Source organism: Lynx rufus, unplaced genomic scaffold (genome assembly GCF_022079265.1).
Source record: "Lynx rufus isolate CCGP_SWC_20201006 ecotype Redwood Valley unplaced genomic scaffold, mLynRuf1.p SCAF_1, whole genome shotgun sequence".
In the NCBI taxonomy this organism is placed as follows: Eukaryota; Metazoa; Chordata; class Mammalia; order Carnivora; family Felidae; genus Lynx; species Lynx rufus.
This window is the reverse complement of record NW_025814823.1, coordinates 239535341-239556592: the sequence shown is the minus strand read 5'-3', so window position 1 is coordinate 239556592 and position 21252 is coordinate 239535341. Positions and strand designations below refer to the sequence as shown.

General features: G+C 61.9%; 1 protein-coding gene across 2 annotated transcripts in view; it reads right to left on the bottom strand.

Moving 5' to 3' along the window:
- SLC9A3 (solute carrier family 9 member A3) overlaps positions 1 to 18314 on the bottom strand; it is a 39759-nt gene extending 21445 nt beyond the window's left edge. For both annotated transcript variants that reach the window (XM_047074527.1, XM_047074535.1), the window contains exon 1: positions 18107 to 18314. In XM_047074527.1, the coding sequence (XP_046930483.1) occupies positions 18107 to 18314 (208 nt within the window). The remainder of the gene's footprint in view (positions 1 to 18106) is intronic.
- Positions 18315 to 21252: the final 2938 nt, after the last annotated feature.

Here is a 21252-nt window from a genome sequence, read left to right as displayed (position 1 = left end):
CACTATCAGGGCGTTCCTAGCTCCGTCCCCTGAGGCTGGGACTTTGTCATGGGCCGCTGCCCGGACACAGAGCAGCAGGAAATGGTGGGGACTATTGACTCTTGATATGGACGTGGTGCTGCAGGAGGGTGAAGGGCTCCCCAAGGTGGGAAGGCCACGGGGCAGCTGCCGGCCGGGAGGGCCCCGCTGAGGAGAGCAGCACTGACACATGCCAGCTGTTCCCGGAGGCACATGGAGCCTCGGGGACATCCTTCAAGAGGACAGGCACAGCCTGCTGAGTGGCCTGGCCAGGTGCTGCCCCGGCGGACCCCTCGTGCCCGGTTCCCCATGGAGCAGTGCCTCCACGGTTTCTGCATGTGTGAGGGCTTTCTGTTCCGAGGGACCTGTCCTGCCACTTCTCGAGCTATGATTATCTTATCCCTCCAGACTCGATTTCCTCAAGGTCAGATGACAGTCTAGACCCTTCTGGGAAGTTGGACGATGACAATCAGATTCTCACAAGGAAGGTGGACTGAGTGCGTCTTCCCCAAGCCTGATGAAAACAAAAGGGGAAAAGGGGGGAGGGTGGGTGTCACTCATTGTCTTTATTTTTCATTTTTTGGCCAAAAGGAAGGAGAGATACGAAGACACTGGCACCCTGTGTCTCATCCACCGCAGCCCACGCTCCCACATACATGGGCCTGGCCCAGGCCGGCTACTGGGGGTGTCTTGGGCGCAAAACCCACAGCTGAATCACAGGAAGCACAGTCAAGCGAGCGAGGGAAAGTTCGAATATCACCATCGCTATCCACACCGATGAAAGGAAGGTCGCACCCTTGATAAGAAAGTACATCCAGAGATTTCAAACCTCTTTTCAAATATAAGAGCAGAAGTACTTGACAGAAGAGTTGAGGGGACAGAGATAGAGGGAAAAGACAAGGACACAAAACACAGGAGAGGAAACCTAAAAGGGGAAGAACAAGGGACGATCGGGAGACGAGAGCAGAGGAGACGGGCACTGACCCGACAGCCACAAACACCCTGGGCGCACAGGGCTCCAGGGACTCTGTCTCCAGGGACTCAGCATGATGGCCAGTTGGATCCCACCCCCAAAGTCGGGAGGAGAGGGAGGAGACCCCACACGAGGGAGGAGGATTGGGGGGGAGAAGGAGACCCCACGTGAGGGAGGAGGTTGGGGGGGAGAGGGAGGAGACCACACACGAGGGAGGAGGCTGGGGGGGGAAGGAGGAGACCCCACACAAGGGAGGAGGCTGGGGGGGGAGAGGGAGGAGACCCACATGAGGGAGGAGGCTGGGGGGGGGAAGGAGGAGACCCCACACAAGGGAGGAGGCTGGGGGGGAGAGGGAGGAGGCTGGGGGGGGAGAGGGAGGAGACCCACACGAGGGAGGAGGCTGGGGGGGGAAGGAGGAGACCCCACACGAGGGAGGAGGCTGGGGGGGGAAGGAGGAGACCCCACACAAGGGAGGAGGCTGGGGGGGAGAGGGAGGAGACCCCACATGAGGGAGGAGTCTGGGGGAGGAGAGAGAGGAGGCTGGGGGGGAAGAGGGAGGAGGCTGGGGGGGAGAGGGAGGAGGGTTGGGGGGGAGAGGGAGGAGGGTTGGGGGGGAGAGGGAGGAGACCCCACCTGAAGGAGGAGGCAGGGGGGAGAGGGAGGAGGCTGGGGGGGGAGAGGGAGGAGACCCCACATGAGGGAGGAGGCTGGGGGGGAGAGGGAGGAGGCTGGGGGGGAGAGGGAGGAGACCCCACATGAGGGAGGAGGCTGGGGGAGGAGAGGGAGGAGGCTGGGGGGAGAGGGAGGAGGCTGGGGGGGGGGGAGAGGGAGGAGACCCCACACGAGGGAGGAGGACTGGGGGGGAGAGGGAGGAGGCTGGGGGGGAGAGGGAGGAGACCCCACACGAGGGAGGAGGCTGGGGGGGAGAGGGAGGAGACCCCACACGAGGGAGGAGTCTGGGGGAGGAGAGAGAGGAGGCTGGGGGGGAAGAGGGAGGAGACCCCACACGAGGGAGGAGTCTGGGGGAGGAGAGAGAGGAGGCTGGGGGGGAGAGGGAGGAGGCTGGGGGGGAGAGGGAGGAGGGTTGGGGGGGAGAGGGAGGAGACCCCACCTGAAGGAGGAGGCAGGGGGGAGAGGGAGGAGGCTGGGGGGGGGGGAGAGGGAGGAGACCCCACACGAGGGAGGAGGACTGGGGGGAGAGGGAGGAGGCTGGGGGGGAGAGGGAAGAGACCCCACACGAGGGAGGAGGCTGGGGGGGGAGAGGGAGGAGGGTTGGGGGGGAGAGGGAGGAGACCCCACCTGAAGGAGGAGGCAGGGGGGAGAGGGAGGAGGCTGGGGGGGGGGAGAGGGAGGAGACCCCACACGAGGGAGGAGGACTGGGGGGGAGAGGGAGGAGGCTGGGGGGGAGAGGGAAGAGACCCCACACGAGGGAGGAGGCTGGGGGGGGAGAGGGAGGAGACCCCACACGAGGCACTGGGCCAGGGGCAGGACACCAACTCTGGAGGGGCCTGGAGTGATGCTTCCTTCCTGGGCAGGGAGTTGACTTCCAGGCTGCACCCAGAGGGGTCAGTCTGCTCCTGATGCTTGCTTGTCAAGGCTCAGCTTGCTGCACATCCAGTCCCCAGAAGTAACAGAGGGAGAAACCACATTTGGTGGAGAATGAACCCACCAAACGGAGGTTCTCCCCAAGACAAGAAGGCACGAGATTCAGGAGATGGGGTGCCCAGTGTGGGGGAGCTGGTGTTGTGCCCGCAGAGGGGAGGGGCCCGGAGCACACTGCCACGTGCAGCAGCCTTCTGGGAGTTTGGGGCCGAACCACTTAAATCCATAGAAAACTGTGCCAACAACAACAGATTAGTCAATGACTTCGGGTAAAACAAAAGGATGTCCTGGAAATGGAAAAATGGTCCCATGCTATCTCATGGCTATGAAGACAGTTTGTGTAGTCACAACGTTCAGCACCGAAATTTTGGTGGAAAACACCAGAACTTCGAGAGCAAGCATGTGGGGGTGGGGCAGGCTTTCTGTGCTAACTCCCCTGGCCAGAGACCCACAGCTGGTGAGTCATATCACAACCGCTTCCCGCCTCGTGCACCCACACGAATGGTCCTGGCCAAGATAGCCTAACATGCCCAACGTGTGCTAGCAAAGCCAGGCACACAAGGCAAGGTGGCTGGCCCCCTGGGCAGGGAGGGGCAGGGGCAGGGGCAGAACGAGTCCTAGATGATGTCTGTGCAGAAAATCCCAGAAAGTGATGGAAGACTTCAGGGTATACAAAGTCCATCACTTTCCCATAAACCAGCAATAAAGGTATGGAATTCGAAATGTAAACCATAACACCATTTACATCAACACCAAAAAAAGAAAAATAAACAAAAAACCAAAAAAAAATCTTAGGTAGAAATCTAACAAAATATGTACAGAACCTACATGAAAACTTGCAAACTTGGACGAAGAAGTCAAAGAAAACCCATATAAATGGAGAGATAGTCCACGCGCACGAATGGCAAGACTCAGCACGGTCACGCGGTGAGTTCTTCCTGGCACGATCCACGGACACAATGCGATCCCAATAAAAAATTCCAGCCTGTTACTTTATCATACGGAGGCAAAAAACCCAGAGCAGCCGGCACGACCTTGAAGAACATTCGAGGACTGACACTTTCCCGACTTCAAGACTCAGGTGAGACCACGGTGATCGCTGAAAGGACGGACGAGCGGATCAGTGCAACGGAACAGAGGGCCCAGAAACAGACCCATGTGATCACAGTCACCGGTCTTTGACGAAGGGGCACGGGTAACACGGTCGAACAAAGGCGGTCCCCTCGGCAACTGCCGGGACGGCGGGACGTCCCCGTGAAGAAAAATGAGTCCGGACACAGACCTTACAGCCTTCACAACAATGAACTCTCAACGGATAGAGACCTACAAGTAAAATGCAGAACTGTACGTCTCCTAGAAGATCGTGGGACAGAAAACCCAGCTGGGTTTGGTGATGACTTCTCAGATCCAGCACGATCCCTGAAAGAGGGAAGCCCGACCTCACTGAAATGAACGAACTGCTTGAGAAAGACCACGTCAAGAGAGCAAGAAAACAAGCCACAGCGGGGAGAAAATATTTGTAAAACATGTACCTGATAAAGGATTTGTGTCCCACACACACGAAGAACTCAAATCTCAGTAAGAAAACAAACAATCCAATTTAAAAATGGGCCAAAAACCTAAAGAGACACCTCACCAAAGAAGATATGCACGCGGAAACGTATCTCAATATCATACGTCATTAGGGGATCGCAGATTAAAACAACAAGGTACCACTAGACATCTATTAGAATTATTAAAATCCACAACACAGACGACTGGAGATTCTCGCTGGTGGGAATGCAAAACGGTGCAGCCACTTGGGAAGACAGTTTGGCGGTTTCTTGCAAAACTAAACATACCTTCACCATACGACCCAACAATCATCTCCTTGGTGTTTACACAGAGGAGTTGAAGCCTTATGTCCATACAAGAGCCTGAAAATGGATGTTTACAGCAGCTTTACTCGTACTTGCCAGATTGTTCTTCAGTAGCTGGATGGATAACAAAGCCGTGCTACATACACAGTGGAGTATCATTCAGCGCTAAAATAAACGAGCCATCGAGATAGGAAAATCCGTGGACGAATCTTCGATGCACGTTACTAAGGGGAAGAAATCCATCTGAAAAGGCTACCTCCTGGAATCCTCATACAGCAGCATTCCCACTCTACGACATTCTGGAAAAGGCAGAGACTACGGAGGCAGTAAAAAGATCAGTGGTGGCCAGGTGATGGGGGAAGGGAGGGATAGGTGGAGCACAGAGGATTTTTAGGGCACTGAAAATACTCTGTATGATCCTATAATGATGGATACACGTCATGACACATTTGTTCAAACCTGTAAGATACATAACACAAGAGCAAACCGCGATGTAAACCATGGGCTTCAGTTAATAAGGATACATCAATATTGGCTCATTAACTGCAACAAATATATCACAGCAATGCCAGATGTCAGCAATAGGGACACTGGGGGGTGGGGAGAGGGGGGAGGGGGAGCCGGTGGGTACGGGGAACTCTCTGTGCCACCTGTTCGATTATTGCGTACATTTTCACCTTCACTAAAAAATTAGGTCTATTAATTTTTGAAAATCAGCATTGCTGAGGTGTGGGGGATGCCTTTGCGCTGTGAGGTAGGCTTGGGAGGCCAGGCCCGGGACGGAGGTGACGTGACGGTGTTTTAGGGACGAGGGAGGGAGGTGGGTAGGCCAGGAAACACCCTTGCTCCTCGCCCCGAGGGACAACCGGGGGTGAGCGGCCTGCGGTTTTGTGCCGGCCGGGGAGCGGTCTGTCGTGGCTCTACCGCGCTCGCATGCTGCCAGGTTTCGTCTGAACAAAACCAAGTTTGTTCAGTCTCACCGAAAAGGGTTTATTGCCACCCGCGGGGAAGGGGCAGCTCCAGACTGGGGTGGTGCGGTGTGGGGTTCTGGCTGCCAGGGTGGCACAGGGTGGAGGGCGCCACGGTGCCCGGAGCTTTCCTAGTGTGTGAGGCAGGAGCCGCGAGGAGGCCAGGTGCCAGGAGAGGGCACGAGTGGGTGTGCAGGGTGCAGGTGTGAGCACACGTGGGTGTGAGCTGTGTGAGCAAGTGCGGGCAGGCGGGCGGGAGAAGCACCCCCCCAGGAACCACGTGACGTGGCAAAGCTTGTGGCAGAGCCAGGCCCACGCGACGCCCGTGCAGTGTGGCGCGGCTGGGGCTTCGGGTCTACCTTGAAGCTGGCCTCAGCGGACAGCTGCACGCTCCTCGTGACGGGTCAGGGGAGAGCCTCTCTGAGGGGAAGGTTTGCCTGGGGCCACGCGGCCACGCAGCCACGTGGCCCGCCGGGGCGCGCGCCGCGGGCCCCTGCACGCCCCGCCCCCGTCCCCTCCCTGCTGGGACAGAGGCTCCCCGGAAACAGCCTGACGCGTGGCCCTCCCAGGACAGGAGCTCCACGGGAGGGGACGGTTCCAAGGTTTCTGAGGGTGCTGTGGCCCACGTGTCCTCACCAGGGCGCGCTCACACCTCCATCACGGCACCCACAAACACCCTCCGTGGGCCCCGTGTGGCCTCCCCTTGCAGCCCTGGTGGGCGGGACAGTCGGCTCCTGCCAGGCTGCCTGAGGACCACAGACCCTCCCCTGCTCCCCTTGATGAAGGCACAGGACGCCAGGGAGGAAGACCTTGTCTCTGGGAAAGCGGGGAACTCACCCCTGCTTCCCACGGATAGGCGCTGGGGCCCGGCATGTGGATTTAGGCCGGACACAGCACAGCGTGGCCCTGTGGGCTGGTGCAGGAGGCCGGGGCAGAGTGTGCTGGCCCCGCTCAGCTCACAGGCTGCCTGCCCTCAGCCACCCCAGGACAGAACCTCCTTCCTGCTCCTCTCCTGGGAGCAGACACCACCACGCTGTGTCCAGTCTGCTTCCGAGATTCCGCTGGGCTCCGTGCTGGCTCCCGGCCATGGTCTGAGGAGTGGCCCGCCAGCCCCTGGCTTGGGAAGGCACCATTGTTCTTTGGGGACAGATAACGCTTCCCCAGCTTCACGCAGCTCGTGACACTCGAACTAATCTTCAGGCCACAAGAAAACCAGGATTCTACACTGAAAGCCAGCTGCAGGGGCCTCAGGGCCCGGTGCCCTGAGGGCAAGGTGGGGGCCTGGGGAGGGGGAGGTGCAGAGGCAAATCCCGGTAGTCTCCACCCGCCGTGCCACTGGGGGACTCTGTGGTGGGGTGGGGGGTGGGAAGAGGGTCCCGGAGCGCTAGGCGCGGGGGTCAGCTTTCCCGGCCCTGGACACCATGGTCAGGGGGCGGGGGGTGGGAAGGGCCCATCCTTGTCCCTGGGCGGCCAGCCACACGCGCCCATCCCACATCTGCCAATGCCTCTCGTGGGGCACCTCAGGTGAGCCGGAGCGGGTGTTGGGCAAAGACATGCTCCTCCAGGCTTTGGGGTCCCAAAATGCAGGGCACAGGCCAAGGCTCACCCCGGCCCGGGGCTGAAGGCACCCCAGCCGTCGGAATGTTCTCGACGTTTTTGAGTTAATGAGTAAAGGATTTTGACAACAGAGGCTGTACCCTCGACACTGGGGGCCTTCTCAGAAACTTCCAACCGCCTTCCTTCTCCGGTTCACCCCCAGAAACGCAAGCTCTGGCGGGGAAGGTGCATGGGAAGGGCTGTGCTGAGACCTGCCCACACCTGGACCCCCGGCCCCTGCTCTGGTCAGTAACTGTATTTTGTAAATGGCGGTCAGGTGACCCCCACCCCAATCCTAGCCACACTGCACTGGGGGAGAGGAAAAGGAGGAGGAAGAAAAGGCACACTGGTGGCCGCGGTTTGAGGCACACGGGTGAGGGGCCGACACAGGGTTCCTTCGCAGGCCTGGCCGAATCCACAGAACACCCTCTCCAGCTACACTTGGTGGGTACAAGCCAGCACCCACCAGGATGAAGCCACAAAATCATTCCCACTCCAGGGACAGGGCGGCACCAGGAGCCTGCAGGCAGCCGGCGTGTGGGGGCAGGACTGCCGAGTCCCATGCTTGCCGCTTGTGGGAGGACACGGGCCCCCAGAGCTGGGTCCTGGCTCTCACCTGCCGTCTTGGACACAGGCGTCTGTAGCTGCCGTGTGGCTGTCTTTGCATTTTCGCTTTCACGCAGCTGGTGTCAGTGGGCCTGTTATTATGGCCGGGCCCCCTGCTGGGACCACCCAGGCCACAGAACGTCCCCCAGGCACCTTTGCAGGACCCTCCATGCATCTGCGCGCCGCACCTGCTAACCTCCGCTCTCCAGCCGCATCTGAGGGAAATGTGGTCAGCCACGTCCCTGCTGAGGAGGCCAGGTTGCTGGAGAGGAGGGCAGCTAGCCCACTGCAAGGCCGCAGGCATCCCCCAGATGCAGCAACCGACCAGGCAGGGGTCGGGAGGCCCGGGAGGGCCCTGGAGTCCCGTGGGGTTGCCCACGGATGTGTGACGTGGCCAGCCGCCAGGAGCCTGGCTGGGCAGCGGCTGTGCGGGAATGGTGACCGTCGCCTCCCCCCTGCTTCCCACCCTGGACACCCTTGAGCTTGGATCCTGGCCGCAGCCCAGCCCCCGGAGGCCCTGGTTCGAGCTGTTTGGAGCCAGCCCTGGGGGACCGAGCTGGACCGAGCTCACTGATCCCTCCGAGCTCCTCAGCCGCCTGTGAGAGACCGAGGCCTGAGGCTGGCCCAGCCTGGGTCACACAGGCAGCTGGTCCCCTTCCCGATCCTCCACTAAAGGACCAGAATGAAGGTTGTGCCGCCACAGGACGCGGGAAGGACGGCAGCACCCCACGCGGAGGCACGGCCCACTTCACCACTGCACCCTGCCCGCTTATGCAGTTTCTGCTGTCACTGAGCACACAGGGCGACACTAGCTGACTTCTGGGGAGTCTGGCCTCTGAATTGGCCTTTGTGAAGTATGGGAGGGGGGCTGCGGCTGCCCTAGCCCTGGTGTTGACCACACCTGTTCCCAGGCCTGCTCCAGGGGCCTGCTGCAAAGGCCTCTGTGGCCCCAAGACACAGCTCTTGGGGGGGCCGCTTCCGCTGGGGTGGCCAAGAGGCAGCTTCGGCCCCCTCCTCTACCCCAGGATCTTCCCCAGCCCACCCCCTGGAAGCCCAGCTGCTTCTGTTGGGTTTGGGCAAGGAGCCTCCCTTGGGACTCTGTCCAGCGTTTGACAGTCCATATGGGGACACTCCCTCGGACATGGGGGGTGGCGACAATAACTTGATCATTCACCAAATACCCCCTGAGCACCTGCCATGTCTGCCCACTCCTCCCCGAGCCCCCACAGGGAGTGTGGATGCTACAGAGGTGTACGTGGTACCACAGGACCCCAGGAGCAAGCAGCCTCGAGCCCACCGCCTCGTGGGGAACACGATCGTCAGCCACAGGCTGCCACCCTCCACCTTGTACGGGCCAGCACACAGGAGCAGTGCACACACGCATGTGGACACCGAGGGAGTGCACACGTGTGGTCCTCCTGTGGGGCTGCCCTGTTCGGGTCCACGTCTAGCTGGCGGGCCAAAGGTGAGCTGCACCGAGCACCCAGCGTGTGAGGGCTGCGTTCTAAGGCAAAGTAGGTGGCCGGGTGGGAGGCCCACGTCCACTGTACCCCAAGCTCCGGGGCTTGTTAAACCCAAGAAGAAACGGAACCCCCAGGAGCTGTGGTTTTCCACCCTTTATGTTGTTCTACAAGCTGCCAGAAACAGGCATTTGCAACTTCCTATTTTGCCTTTGCAAGAAACCCTTCCCCGGCTGAGAGCGCCCCACGGTTGGACTTTAGCATGATAGCTCTGCGGGTGGTGAATTCAGAGGCTTCCTGATTTACCCAGGAAAGGAAGAAACAGAACTCGGCCCTTCCCCCCACAGTCCTGCACCCTTCCTCCTGAGCACAGGGCTGACCCTGCCCCCAGAGGCTGGAAGTCCCAGCGAGGGGCTCACAGGATGCCTCCCAGAGCCGATCTGCTTGCCAAGGCCACATCCGTCCAGACCCCCAGACTCCATCGTTAGCCCAGTGGCCTCGACCCCCACCTGGGCCCCCTGGGCTGCTGCCTTCGCCTGGACCACTTGCTCCCAACCCCGCTCACTCCAGCTGGCCCCCTCCCTTCCTGCGTAGCTCATCCCCGCTGCCCCTCAGATGGAAGGCTATAGCCCGGACTCTGACCCTATGTGTCCAGCGAAGCACGGGGCTCTCACTTCTGTCCAGAGCGGATGGATGAAAGCTTGGCTTGTAGATGTGGACTTGAGACACAGTGAGCTCCGAGGGAAGGCCCGTGTGAGGCTAAGCCCCAGGTCCCTGGCCCAGCTGGGGCACCTTGCACGACCTGGAGGGTGGCCAGCATGGCCCTCGCCTGTGCAGACACCACCCGTCATTGCCATAAGGACACAGGGCCCTGGCGGGCAATGGGCGGTGGGGGTCAGGTGGGGCAGCATCGCGCACCCTCAGCCTCCTTGCACCTGACCCGCCCGCCAGTCCTGTGCCCTCTGGGACACTGGAGGCGCTGGGGCCAAAGCAGAACGGCCTGGCCAGGGCCCTTCAGTGCCCAAGACGTCACGGACCCTCACAGGTGCAGGCTGTGACCTTAACCTCTGATCAGACCCGAGCGCATACGGATGGTTTCTGACTCGTTTATTCTGCACATGTTTATGGGAAGAGCCTTATAAAATGAGAGGGGTTGTGCCAGCATTACAAATGCCCCAGGGAAGGCCCAGCTCATGAGGTGACAGTTCTGAGCTGCTGCCACCCCTCCCTCCCTGCAGCCTTGTCGCTCTCGGTGGAGCCAAGCACAACTCTGCTCAGAAGCCTCGGCGGCCCCTCTTCCCTGTGACGCTTGTGACTGGCTGCCTTGCTGGCCCCTCTGAGCTCACCGTCCACACCCCACTGGCTGGCTTCCCCCCGCCCGCCCCCTGCTGCTCTTCAGACACACCTACACATGCCCACCTCAGGGCCTTTGCACTGGTTGATCCACTCCTGAAAATGCTTTCGTTACGGGGCTGGTTCTCCTCTGCCTGCACCGTCCGCCTCTCTTCATTCGTTTTTCACTATAGCACATGATGCCATTTATCCTGTGCCATGATGTCATCCGTCTGTCCCCCACAGGAACCTGCACTTGTTGGGGGGTCTGGGGCTGCTCTGTTGGTACCACATCCTGACGTTTGTCAAGTGAGCACTAAACTGAGGGGACCTCGTCCGGCAGCCAGGGCTGCAGCTGCTAAAAATCAAGGATTTCAAGATTGCATCAATAAAGGAAATCAGACCAGTTATGCCCCCCAAAAGTTGTTGCTGTGCTGATGGAATTGACCCGCCCGGGACCCAAGTCCCAGGCTCAGCGCAGGAGCGTGAGGGCGCTGGCACCCACGCAGACGCCTGTGTCCCTGGAGCCCGCGCATCGTGACCCAGCGGATTTGCCCTGTCCTGTTCCGGAAGGCGTGACTGGGGGTGAACTGGCAGCAGCTGTCAGCTGGTGGGGGAGCGTGCGTTAGTGCAGGCGGGGTGCAACCTCCTCTGGGGACCCGGCCTGCCCAGGTGAGCACCGTGTGGGCCGAGAAGCTCCCCACCCTGAGCCCCGACGCGCCCTCCGTGCCCCGAGCAGACGCTGGCAGTGCTCGTCCACGGTCTGCCCGCCTCCACGGGCGTGGTGTTCTCAGAAGGCTGTGTGGCAACTCGGGGGAGGAATTCAGGTAAGGAGTCTCTTCCCAGGCCCAGAGCCTGGATGGTCTGGACAAAACTTACAAACGGGAAGCCGGCCTTCAGGGCTGCGTTCCTTCTCTCAGCCACGCAGATGGGCAGGCGGGGTGCCGGGCACTGAGAACGCGGCACGAGCCGGACACGGTGCCTGCCGTCACAGCGCTGACCTGGCTGAACCAAAGAACTGGGTGGGGGCTTCAGGCGCGGGGGTGAGCTGGAAGGCAGGACAGGTGCCAGGTAGCTTGCGTGACCAGGTGGAGTCTGGGTTTTCACCGGAACCTAGGGGAGCCACACATGCCAGGGCCACGGCCAGGATGGAAGCCACCACACACCCATCGGGCCATCCCGCTCCTGTCCCAACCGCTCTTGGGGCCTCTGTGGCCCCACCAGCCGCTCCGCCTTCACTAATGGGATACCTGCCCCCCAGCCCAGGGGCCCCTGAGCTTGTCATCCTCCAGTCCCACAGGCTCTGCAGGCAGGGCCGGGGTGGGGAGGGGCCCCCGCAGCACCTGGGTTCACTCAGCACCCCTTCTTCCCTGGCCTGAGCAGAGAGAGAAGACAGAAGATGGGAAAGGAGAGGCAGGGAAGGTCAGGAGGGAGGGCTGGGAGGCAGGATAGGAGGGAAGGCGCGGGCACAGGGTGGGAGCAGAGACCCGCCCAGGGAAGGTGCCGGGGACAGGGACCCCAACTGTGCTGCCCACGGCCCAGGCAGGAAACCACCCGGTCTGGGCTCCAGGGCGGAGAGGCTGGTTGAGCAGGCTGTGTTCAAACCTAGCCAAGCACCCAAGACCTGGAGACTCGGACCCGATGCCCGACAGTGGCCAGAGCCATGGGCCCTGTGCTCCTGGGAACAGGCCTGTCCCAGGACCCAGCCAGGAGGAGCCAAAGGGGCCTTCTCTGAAGGCAGCCATGAGCAGGTGCCAAGGCAGGGCAGGTGGCAGAGAGCAGAGCCCCGTCCCTCGCCCGCCCCCTGGCCACCCCTCCAGGTAAAACTCGGTATCAGCAGGGCTTCGGACACTGGGGGACGGTGCGTGGGCGTGGGTGGGAACGCAAGCTTCAGCCCCCGGCTCGGGAGCCTGGCCCGTGTGACAGGAAAACTCTCCTCCAACCCATGCGGACATAGAGGAACCCGCAGCCCCATCCTCGAGGGGCAAGAACTGGGGAGGGGGGTGTCCTGACACATGTGTGGAGAAACCAAGTGCAAGGCTGAGTGAGGGACAGGTCAGGAGGGCACAGAGACAGGTCTGCGACTAGATCACAGAGCACCGTGCACTCCCCTGACCACGGTCCAGACCCCCGCAAAGGGGCTTGGTGCCTTGGGAATAAGGCCAAGAACCTCTCTGCTTACAGGAAGTTGGCCCAGGCAGAGCCTTTCTGGGGAGTCCCTTCCATGAGCAAGCAGGACTGGATGCTATCAGCACTTCCCAACCTTTGCCCCTCTTTCCTTGGAATATTTCAGTGTTATACCTTAGCTCCAAATGCCCATGGATTGCTTTACAGCCTGGGGCTAATTCCCCCATGGGCAGTTCCTGAAAAGTGAGACTCTACACCTCCATCTGGTAGAGGCTCTTGGGAGGGCCCTTGGTTCCAGGCTTTGGATGATGGGTCTCGACTCCAGGCCCACTTACTGGGTCCTGCCAGGACTGGGGTCCACTAGGGCCCACTGGCTCATCTACCGCTGGGAGGATGGCCCCTGCCCTGCCCTTCCTCCTTTTCCAGATCCCCTCATGCATTCCTCCGAGAGGAGCAAGGCAAATTCAGTGGAGGCAGGCAGGAGAGCATGATGGAGAGCGCCCAGGAACCCACAGGAGAGAGTAGGACAAGGGTGAGGCTCAGCCCCAGGGGCTCCTGGTCCTAGGACCAGAGCACATGAAGTAAAACCCACAAGCTTCTGGTTTTAACCCCAGGAGGTAAATACCACCCCCTGGCTTCCCCCACAGCCTGGGCATGCGCCTGGGGCAGAGGCCCAGCCCCTGTGGCTGCACCTCAGAGAAACAGTGGATTAGGCGGGGTGTCAGGGCCAGTGGCCCCGGCTCCCCAGGTGCCTGGGCAAGACCACGGAGTATGTGGGTGGAGACCCAGGGACGTCCCAGGCCTGCGGCGTAAGTGCCCCCACTCAAGGGTGAAATCATAACGGTAGGAAAAGCACTTTGGAAGCAACGAGAACTGGGGCCAGGAACACGGGGCCCTGAGGCCCAAGAAACTGGATCGATGAGCCAGCAGCTAGCGCATCGGAAGGCATGATCCCAGGGCTGTGCTCCAGCTGGAGCAGAACTGGGAAGAAGAACTTCCTGTGGAGGCTCAACACGGGTCAGAGGCTGTGGACGCTGTGCAGCAGGCCCTGGTCTTCGCACCGGTTATGAAAGAGCCCCTCGGGGTCTCTTCCCCCAAGACCAGGAGTGAAGAGGGGGGAGGGCTTGCAAAGCCTCAAGGGTGCTGGAGGTACAGGGACCAGGAGAGACGACTTGCCACCACCCCTGAGCCTCCAGCCCTCGAAGCCAGATGGTCCCATCGGCCACTGGGGTCCTCCTGGGGGTGTTTCTGCCAGGTTTGAGTGGGTGGGATGTGAGCCCAGGAGAGGCCATGGTGTAGACAGCACAGATTCTCAGGCTCAGAGGGTGAGGCCACCACTTCCCAGCCAGCCAGAGTCAGGGGCCCCTGGCCTCCGGCCCCTGCACACCGCGAACTGCACTTTCAGGGGGCCTCAAACTGGGTTTCTCACTGGCCCACCCACACCAACACCGCCCCTCATCTCGGCCGCTACAAGCGTAGCCCGTCCTGTCCAGGGGTCTCGTGGCTCAGGCCTGCCTCCTCACCGGCAGGGTCCCGACCCCCTCAGGAGGCTCCTCCCTGACCTGACTCACTGCCCACCTTTTGCCCTGGACCCACCCGGCTGTCAGCTGGAGACCTGAGCCACATCTGTCCACTGAAATAGCCCCTGCCTAATGCTTGGGAATACATGGACCCAGTCAGCCTACAGCCGCCCCTTCCCCAGAACCTCCTCTGGTGCCCGCCCCCCCTCGCCAACGTCCATTCTCTGCCCTGCAACCAAGGCAATAATCTGAGAGCCCAGGTCTGTTCAATTCCCTCCTCTTTGTGCCATCCGGGTAGAGATCAAAGTTCTCCAGGGTCTGGTTGTGCTGGTCTGGCCTCCTCCAGCCTCCCCTCTGCCTCCCTCTGGTCTCCCCTCTGGCCTCCAACATTCTAACCTGCCTCTTCCTCCAGAAGGCACCTTTCCTGGTGGCAACCCCAGAGCTCCGTCTCCCGAAGCCACCTGGATCCCCACCACCCAAGCGGGCCCTCTACCCCATGCTCTGCTGCCTCACGACCTATGCATGGCCAACGTGGGCCTCGTGCTGGCCCGCCTTTGGCCTCCAAGGAAGATCTGAGGAGAGAGAGTGCAATTAAGGGGAAAAGGCTCAGCTTGGTCCAAGGCCCAAGACCCTGGGCCTTTGCAGGCTCAGGCCCCCCCCCCCCGGGGTCCAGAGGAGGGAATCACCCCCACCCAGGGGCAGACACTGTCCCGCTGCAGTGGGTCCCTCAACCTCTCTGGCCCTGCAGGCCTCACCTGTGCATGGGCTCCCTGGCCTCAGTGGCACCCTACTCCCCTTCTGAATTTCCTAAAGATGTGGCTATGGGCAGGGGGCCCCTGGAGGTCCAGATGCAAACAGTAAGTCCTTTGCTGAGCCCCAGACATGGGGTCTTAGGGGTTGTGGGTCCGTGACCTCAGCAGCCACAGACGACTCCTGGGCCAGCTTGCTGGTGGCCATGACCCTGCCCTCTGGCCAAAGCTACTTGAGGGGAGCAGCTGCCTCAAAACACTGGCATGAATTATTGCTTTGTCCCTCGTCCCCGCACCTAACTGTCCTGTCTGTTCCAGGCCCCCTCACCCTGTTGCCCTGACCACCCGTGGCTGGAAGAAATCTGACCGAAACTAAAATAAACACCTGGAACCATTGGTAAGACATTTGGCAAATGCTTGGAAATCAGTAGAAACCCCTCTCTTCTCCTGCTCCTGCGCCTTGAGATCGAAATAGCCTGACCGTTTCCAATGACCAAAGGGGCCTGAGAGTCTCATGAACATGAGCCCTGCACTGCGGAGTCAAGGAGGGAGGACGCTGGGACCCAAAGCTCGCCCTCATCTGTGCACACGCTGGACACACCACCACACGGCCTCGGCCTCGGGTCCCAACCTGGATGCATATGAAGGCGTGGCTAGGAGTGCTCTGTGGGGCTTGTGCGCAGGTGCTGGCTGCACTGGGAGGGGCCTGGGTGACGTCCTGATCGGGGGCCAGGTATGTGGGTCGGGAAGTGGGGGATGCCACGGGGCAGGGAGGTGGGCCAGTCGTTGGGGAACCCCTGGGGTATAACCATGGACCAGGTTAGGTCTCTGCTTCTCTCTGCAGAGAACAATGGATCATGGGGGTGGGGTGGGTGGGGGTCCTGACCGGGGAGGAGGTGGAGCTGGAGCTCGGTGGATCTGGTCAAGAGTGAGTGCAGGCCACTGAGGTGCGGTGACCGCTTTCTTTGATGTAGATCTTGCTTTGTGGGGCCGGCTTGTTTGCTAAGATTCGGTTTGGATGTTGAGCCCTGGAAGGCCAGAGGCAGCAGGGGGTGGGGTCCCAAGGTGGATGGAGAAACGATGTCTGGGGGACTATGGGCAAAGGGACAGAGCGGAGGGGCTTGGGGGACTGCAAAGGAAAGGGCCGAGGTGGGGGTCACCCGAGGACCATCCTGAGCCACCAGGAGGACCTTGGGGACCTGGGCAGGGTCAGTGCAGCAGATTCCAGGGTACAGGGCTAAGGGGTTGAGCCCGAGGGACGGATGGTGTGGGCAGGGCCGGGGCATGGCTTGGCCCAGAGCAGGACGGCCCTGAAGGGGGGAGGCTGGGTCAGCCCCACAGGCCTTCCCTTGGGGTCCTTTCCATGTTGTCCTTAGAACCCCTGGTCTCCAGGCTTGACTGTTCCCCCTTCAAGGGGGGTCAGCAATCCCAGACAACAACGGAATGAGCATGTGGTGCTCGCACAACAAGCCCTTTTCAGTGAGTGTGGGCAGGAAAACGAACTCTGGGCTTTGCTCTGACTGTGAAACAGAACTGGCTGGAGCGGGTGGCCACCCTGCCCTGGAGAGGTCCCCCTCAGGACAAGTCTGGCCGCGCTGGAGACTCACAGGTCCGCAGCTCTTCCCAGGTGAGTGACGAACTCCTGGGGCCAATACTCTGGTCAGTGAGACCTTTCCCGGCAGCCTCCCCTCAGGGCCACTGGCAGCTTGGGCGGGCGGCTGTCACTGGAATGTCAGATGCCACGGCTGGACTCGGGGAAGCCCCAGCTTTGCAAAGAAAGCATTTGCTTCAGGAAACAAGGGTGTTCCATGTCCCTGTGTGGCTCCCCAGACTGTCACGGGTTCACCCCGCGCACATTGTCATCTTTATGGTGGTGGTTTCGCAGAAGAGAAAAGGTGGCAGAGGACGAGAGCCCCCACTCAGCCCCAGAAACGGTCAGTTCCTGGGGGGGAGGGGTGGGTGGTGGTGGTGCAGGCAGTGTGAGTGTTAGTCAGGACAGGCCTCTCAGAGCCCCGGCCCGGGACTGGACCTGTCCAGTAGATGACCGGTAGAAAGCGGCCAGCGTCCTTTGCCCCCAGCAGGGGTGTCCGGAGGAGACACACGGATGAGACCTTGGTGCTCAGGTTTCCTCCGGTGTCCCAGAAAGCCCAGCGTGGGACAGAGTGAGCACCAGACCAGGCAGCCAGGGCCAGGGAAGAGATGCCTGAGAAAACAGGAGGAGGCAGAGGGATGGACGGTGCCCTCAAGAAGCAGAAAGCAGACAGGGAAGGGCAGGGAGGCGGCCGGCCGGTGGGTGGGCACCCGGGGAACCCAGCGCTGCCCGCCCTCCAGGCATCCAAACCCCAGGCTCAAATTCTGTCGCAGGCTGTCCCCAGAGCCGACGACGCTCCAGCCGGCTGAAAAGGTCAGAGCCCAAGGCCCTGGAGAGCCCTCTCCCCTCTCCTGCCCCTCCCCACTCCCAAATCCCAGCCTCCCGCTGACCCCTGGGGCGGCGTCCTCTCCCCTGACTCCGCCCAGTCAGTTACCGGCGGCTCCTCCACCGCCTCCCCAGACCCTCCCTGCCGGTGCCCAACGCGTTGAAACTTTGGTCCCCATGAGCTTTTAAGAAGCTGACCTTCCTGTCACCTTGGCCGGGATTGACCAGCAGCCCCCCCCCCCCCCTGCTGGCGCACTGAAGCGAGTTACGAGAAATCCCACAGACCAGGGGTTTGGGAGGAGAAGAACTGTCAACGGAAAAATCGCTCCTGCAAATGGGATTTTGCCGGGTTGAATCTCGAGCGGCCCCACTTTCCTTTGCCCTGGGAGCCGCCTACCACCCCAGGGCTCGATGGCAAGAGCTCGCGCTGCCTCCCCGCGCGAAACGTCTGGACGAGCCCGACACACACAACCCCTGGCCGAGGGAGCTCGGGGATCCAGGCCGGGGTGCGGCACAAGGGAGCCCCGACCGCGAGACCCCAGGACGCGGGGCTGCGCGCGCCTGGCGGGGATCAGGTCGCTCTCGGCGACCAGCGTGGCCGCTGCGGGCCCGGCCAGGCTCGCGGTCCCCGCCTCGCCCCGCCTGACCCGCGGGCCTGCCTACGTGGGGCCGACGGGGCGCTCCCCAGGCCCGACCGCGGGGTGGCTGCCGCTGGGCCAGGGAGACTGCGGAGCCGGCGCAGGAGCGCGAACGCGGGAGCACAGCTCTGTACTCGCGGGCGGGGTCGCGCAGACAGCCCCCCGCCCCGCCCCACCCCGCGACCCGGCGGGGACAAGCGCGGGAGGAAGTCGCGGCGGGGCCGGGACCCCCGGCTTCTTACCGATCTTGGCCAGGCTGGCCACGAGGATCCACAGCGCGATGATGTACGGGTCCTTGACGTGGTGCCACTTGAAGCTGACCACCTGAAAGCCTTGGCTCGCGCCCCCAGACTGCTCCTCGACGCCCCTCACTCGCGGCAGCGCGCCCAGCGCCAGCAGCAGCGCCAGCAGCAGCCCGCACCTGGGGCCCGGAGCCCCGCGCCCCGACATCGCCGCCACCGTTCAGCGCCCGTTCCGGACGCGCATGTCGTGTGGGTCCTGCTGCTCCCGGGCGGGTGGACGTGCGGGGCGCGCCCCCCGCCCCCTCCAGGGACTCTCTCAGGGCGGCGCGGAGCCAAGCGCTCGCCGGGTGCGGGCTCCTGTCCCGGTCCCCGCCCGCCACGGTGGCCTTTAATCCAGCAGCCCCCTCCCGCCCCGGGGCGGGGCCTTCCCGCCCCCGCTGCGCGCACGCGAGCACGGACACCGTCGCACGCTCCTGGCACGCCAGCCCAGCCTGCACACGCCCACCCGGGGCCGACTGGTCTCCCTGACCTCCTCTCCGAACTCCCGCGCGCGGGGCCCCTCTATTTCCCTCCTCTATGGCCCGCGCGCCTCCCCGTTCCACCCTGTCCCTGTCCAGGGGCTGGAGGGCGCGGGCGGGGAGGTCCAGGCGCGCGACTCCGAGCAGCCGCCTCCCCGGAGCGGGGTGAGGTGGAGATCGCGGCAGCGACCGGTCCCTGCGGGCTTGTCTGGGGGCTTGGTGGGCTCCGGGTGTCTCGGGCGCCCCTCAGTGGCGTTAGCTCCGCTCCCGAGTTGCCTGGGGCAGCTGCGGGCACATTGGCCCCAAGCTTATCCAGAGATGCAGGGCCTGGGGCTTGTGGACCCCACTGGAGGCCCCAGGGTCCAGAAGGGGGCCAGGCGCAAGCCTTGAGCTATGTCTTCAATATGCACCTGCATTTCCTAACAGTTGGAACAAGTCGTCCGAAACCAGGTCCTCTCCCACCAAACCTGGGGTGGTGCCCGATCCAAGTGGTTCTGCCCTGCCCCCTGCATGGTGGCCCTGTTCCTTCCCCGAGGGACCCTCCCCCCGGGCCCTCAGAGCCCAGCTGGGAGGCTCAGACCCCAATGCCCTTTCTGCCTGAGGGCTTGGCCCTCCAGTGGCAACTAGCCACAGCCCCCCCTGCCTGAGCAGTAACCCGTGATAGCTTATATGGGCATCTCAGACTTGACCAGGCGAATGCCCCCTTCTTCCCTTCCCCAGCCCACCCTGCGGCCTCAGCGCTGGGCGGCCCCTTCTTCCTGCCGTCCTGCCCCAGACCCAGGACGCAGGCCTGACTCCTTCAGTCTCTCAGTACGCCTGTGGGCCCTGCCTTCAAAATACAAAGGAAGCCCAGCCACTGCTCAGCAAGCAGGTCCAGCCGCCACCGGGCTGCTGCAAAGGCCTCTTGCCTGTGCCCCCTCCTCTTGCCTGCACCCCCTCCTCTTGCCTGCACCCCCCCACCTGCCTGCACCCCCCACCTGCCTGCACCCCCCACCTGCCTGCACCCCCCCACCTGCCTGCACCCCCACTTGCCTGCACCCCCTCCTCTTGCCTGCACCCCCCACCTGCCTGCACCCCCCCACCTGCCTGCACCCCCACTTGCCTTCACCCCCCCCACTTGCCTGCGCCCCTCACTTGCCTTCATCCCGCCACTTGCCTGCACCCCCCCACCTGCCTGTGCGCCCCTACCTGCCTGTACCCCCCACCTGCCTGCACCCCCCACTTGCCTGCACCCCCACTTGCCTGCACCCCGCCACTTGCCTGCGACCCCCCAATTGCCTGCACCCCCCCACACTTGCCCTTGCGCCCCCCCCCCCCCCACTTGCTCTGTCCTGCTCTCCTGTTGGAGCCTGCAGTTCAGCGGGAAGGCCCAGTCCTCCCAGGACTCAGGCCTCTCTCTGACCTCCAAGCTCTTGGGCACCTCCCCTGGCACACCCCCTCTGCTTCCCAACGTCTTTGCTGCAATGTCACCTTCTCCTTTTCCCATAGCTGATCTCTCAGCTCACGGTTGTGACATCCCAACTCCCCTCCCTCCCGGTCGTGTTCCTCTATGCCTTCCGACATCATCCACTCAGTCTGTTTGCAGATTGCCCATCCGTGGAGTGTCTGTTCCATGGGTGAGGGTCTCCACAAAGCCCACAAGGCTCATGGCTGCAACCCCCCTTCCTGAAATAGTACCTGTCATACAGGAGCACTCAGGAGAAGTCGGGTGGGTGGGTGGACAGATGGGTGGGCTGATAGGCAGATGGACAGATGCATGCATCTTCTAATACCAGAATATATGTCCGGGTGCCCGGAGGCTTGAGCTGAACAGTGCTGAGCTGGGTGGCTTTATTCCTTGGGTCCTCTCCCCGGTTTCTGGCTGATGGGAGGTGGTCATCAGTAGTGTGGTAGACAGAAAGTGCGTTCAAATCATGCCCAACAGGGTGAATTGGCTGGACTGCTGAGCACAAAATGGGGGGGGTGACTATTTGGGAAGATACAGCAGAGGGCTTCAGTCTTCACTGGGTGTCTTTTGAGGACTCTCCAGCTGTAAGGTCCTCTGCAGTAGCCCAGGGACCCTTGGTAGGGGAGGAGGGCCAGGGTCAAGGGGCAGGGGGAACGGACTGAGCTGAGCACTTCATCTGTGATGGGAGCACGTGACTAGCTGCTAGGGTGGCCTTGTGCAGGGGGCTGAGGAGAGCTGGAGAGCTGTTCCCAGCTCACCCGTGTCTGTTTCTCTCCCCAGGAATCCTAAGCTTCCTGTCCCAGAGATAGTGCCAGCTGGACAAGATTGGGGTCACCCCTAGCCCAGACACCCTTCCCTGTTCTTTTCTCCTGGTTCTTGAGTGAAACCCTTAGGGAGAATGTCCTCTTTGAAGATGGTGCCCTTGCATTCCACAGGAAGGCCAAATTCCCACCAGAACAGCATGTGCTATGATGCCTGATGACCCTCTGGCCACTCCACCCTCGGGGTTTTCACCGAGAGCCTGTCCTGAGAGCTCACGGCAATTCTCCTGGGGTGGGGTGGCGGGGGGAGGGTGCTGCTTCTGAGATCCAGGAAACACTTCAAAGGGCAGGGTAGCTGAGCATTATCGTGTGGACTCATGGGTCCGGTGTGAGTGCCGGCGCTGGGGACTGTCCCTCAGA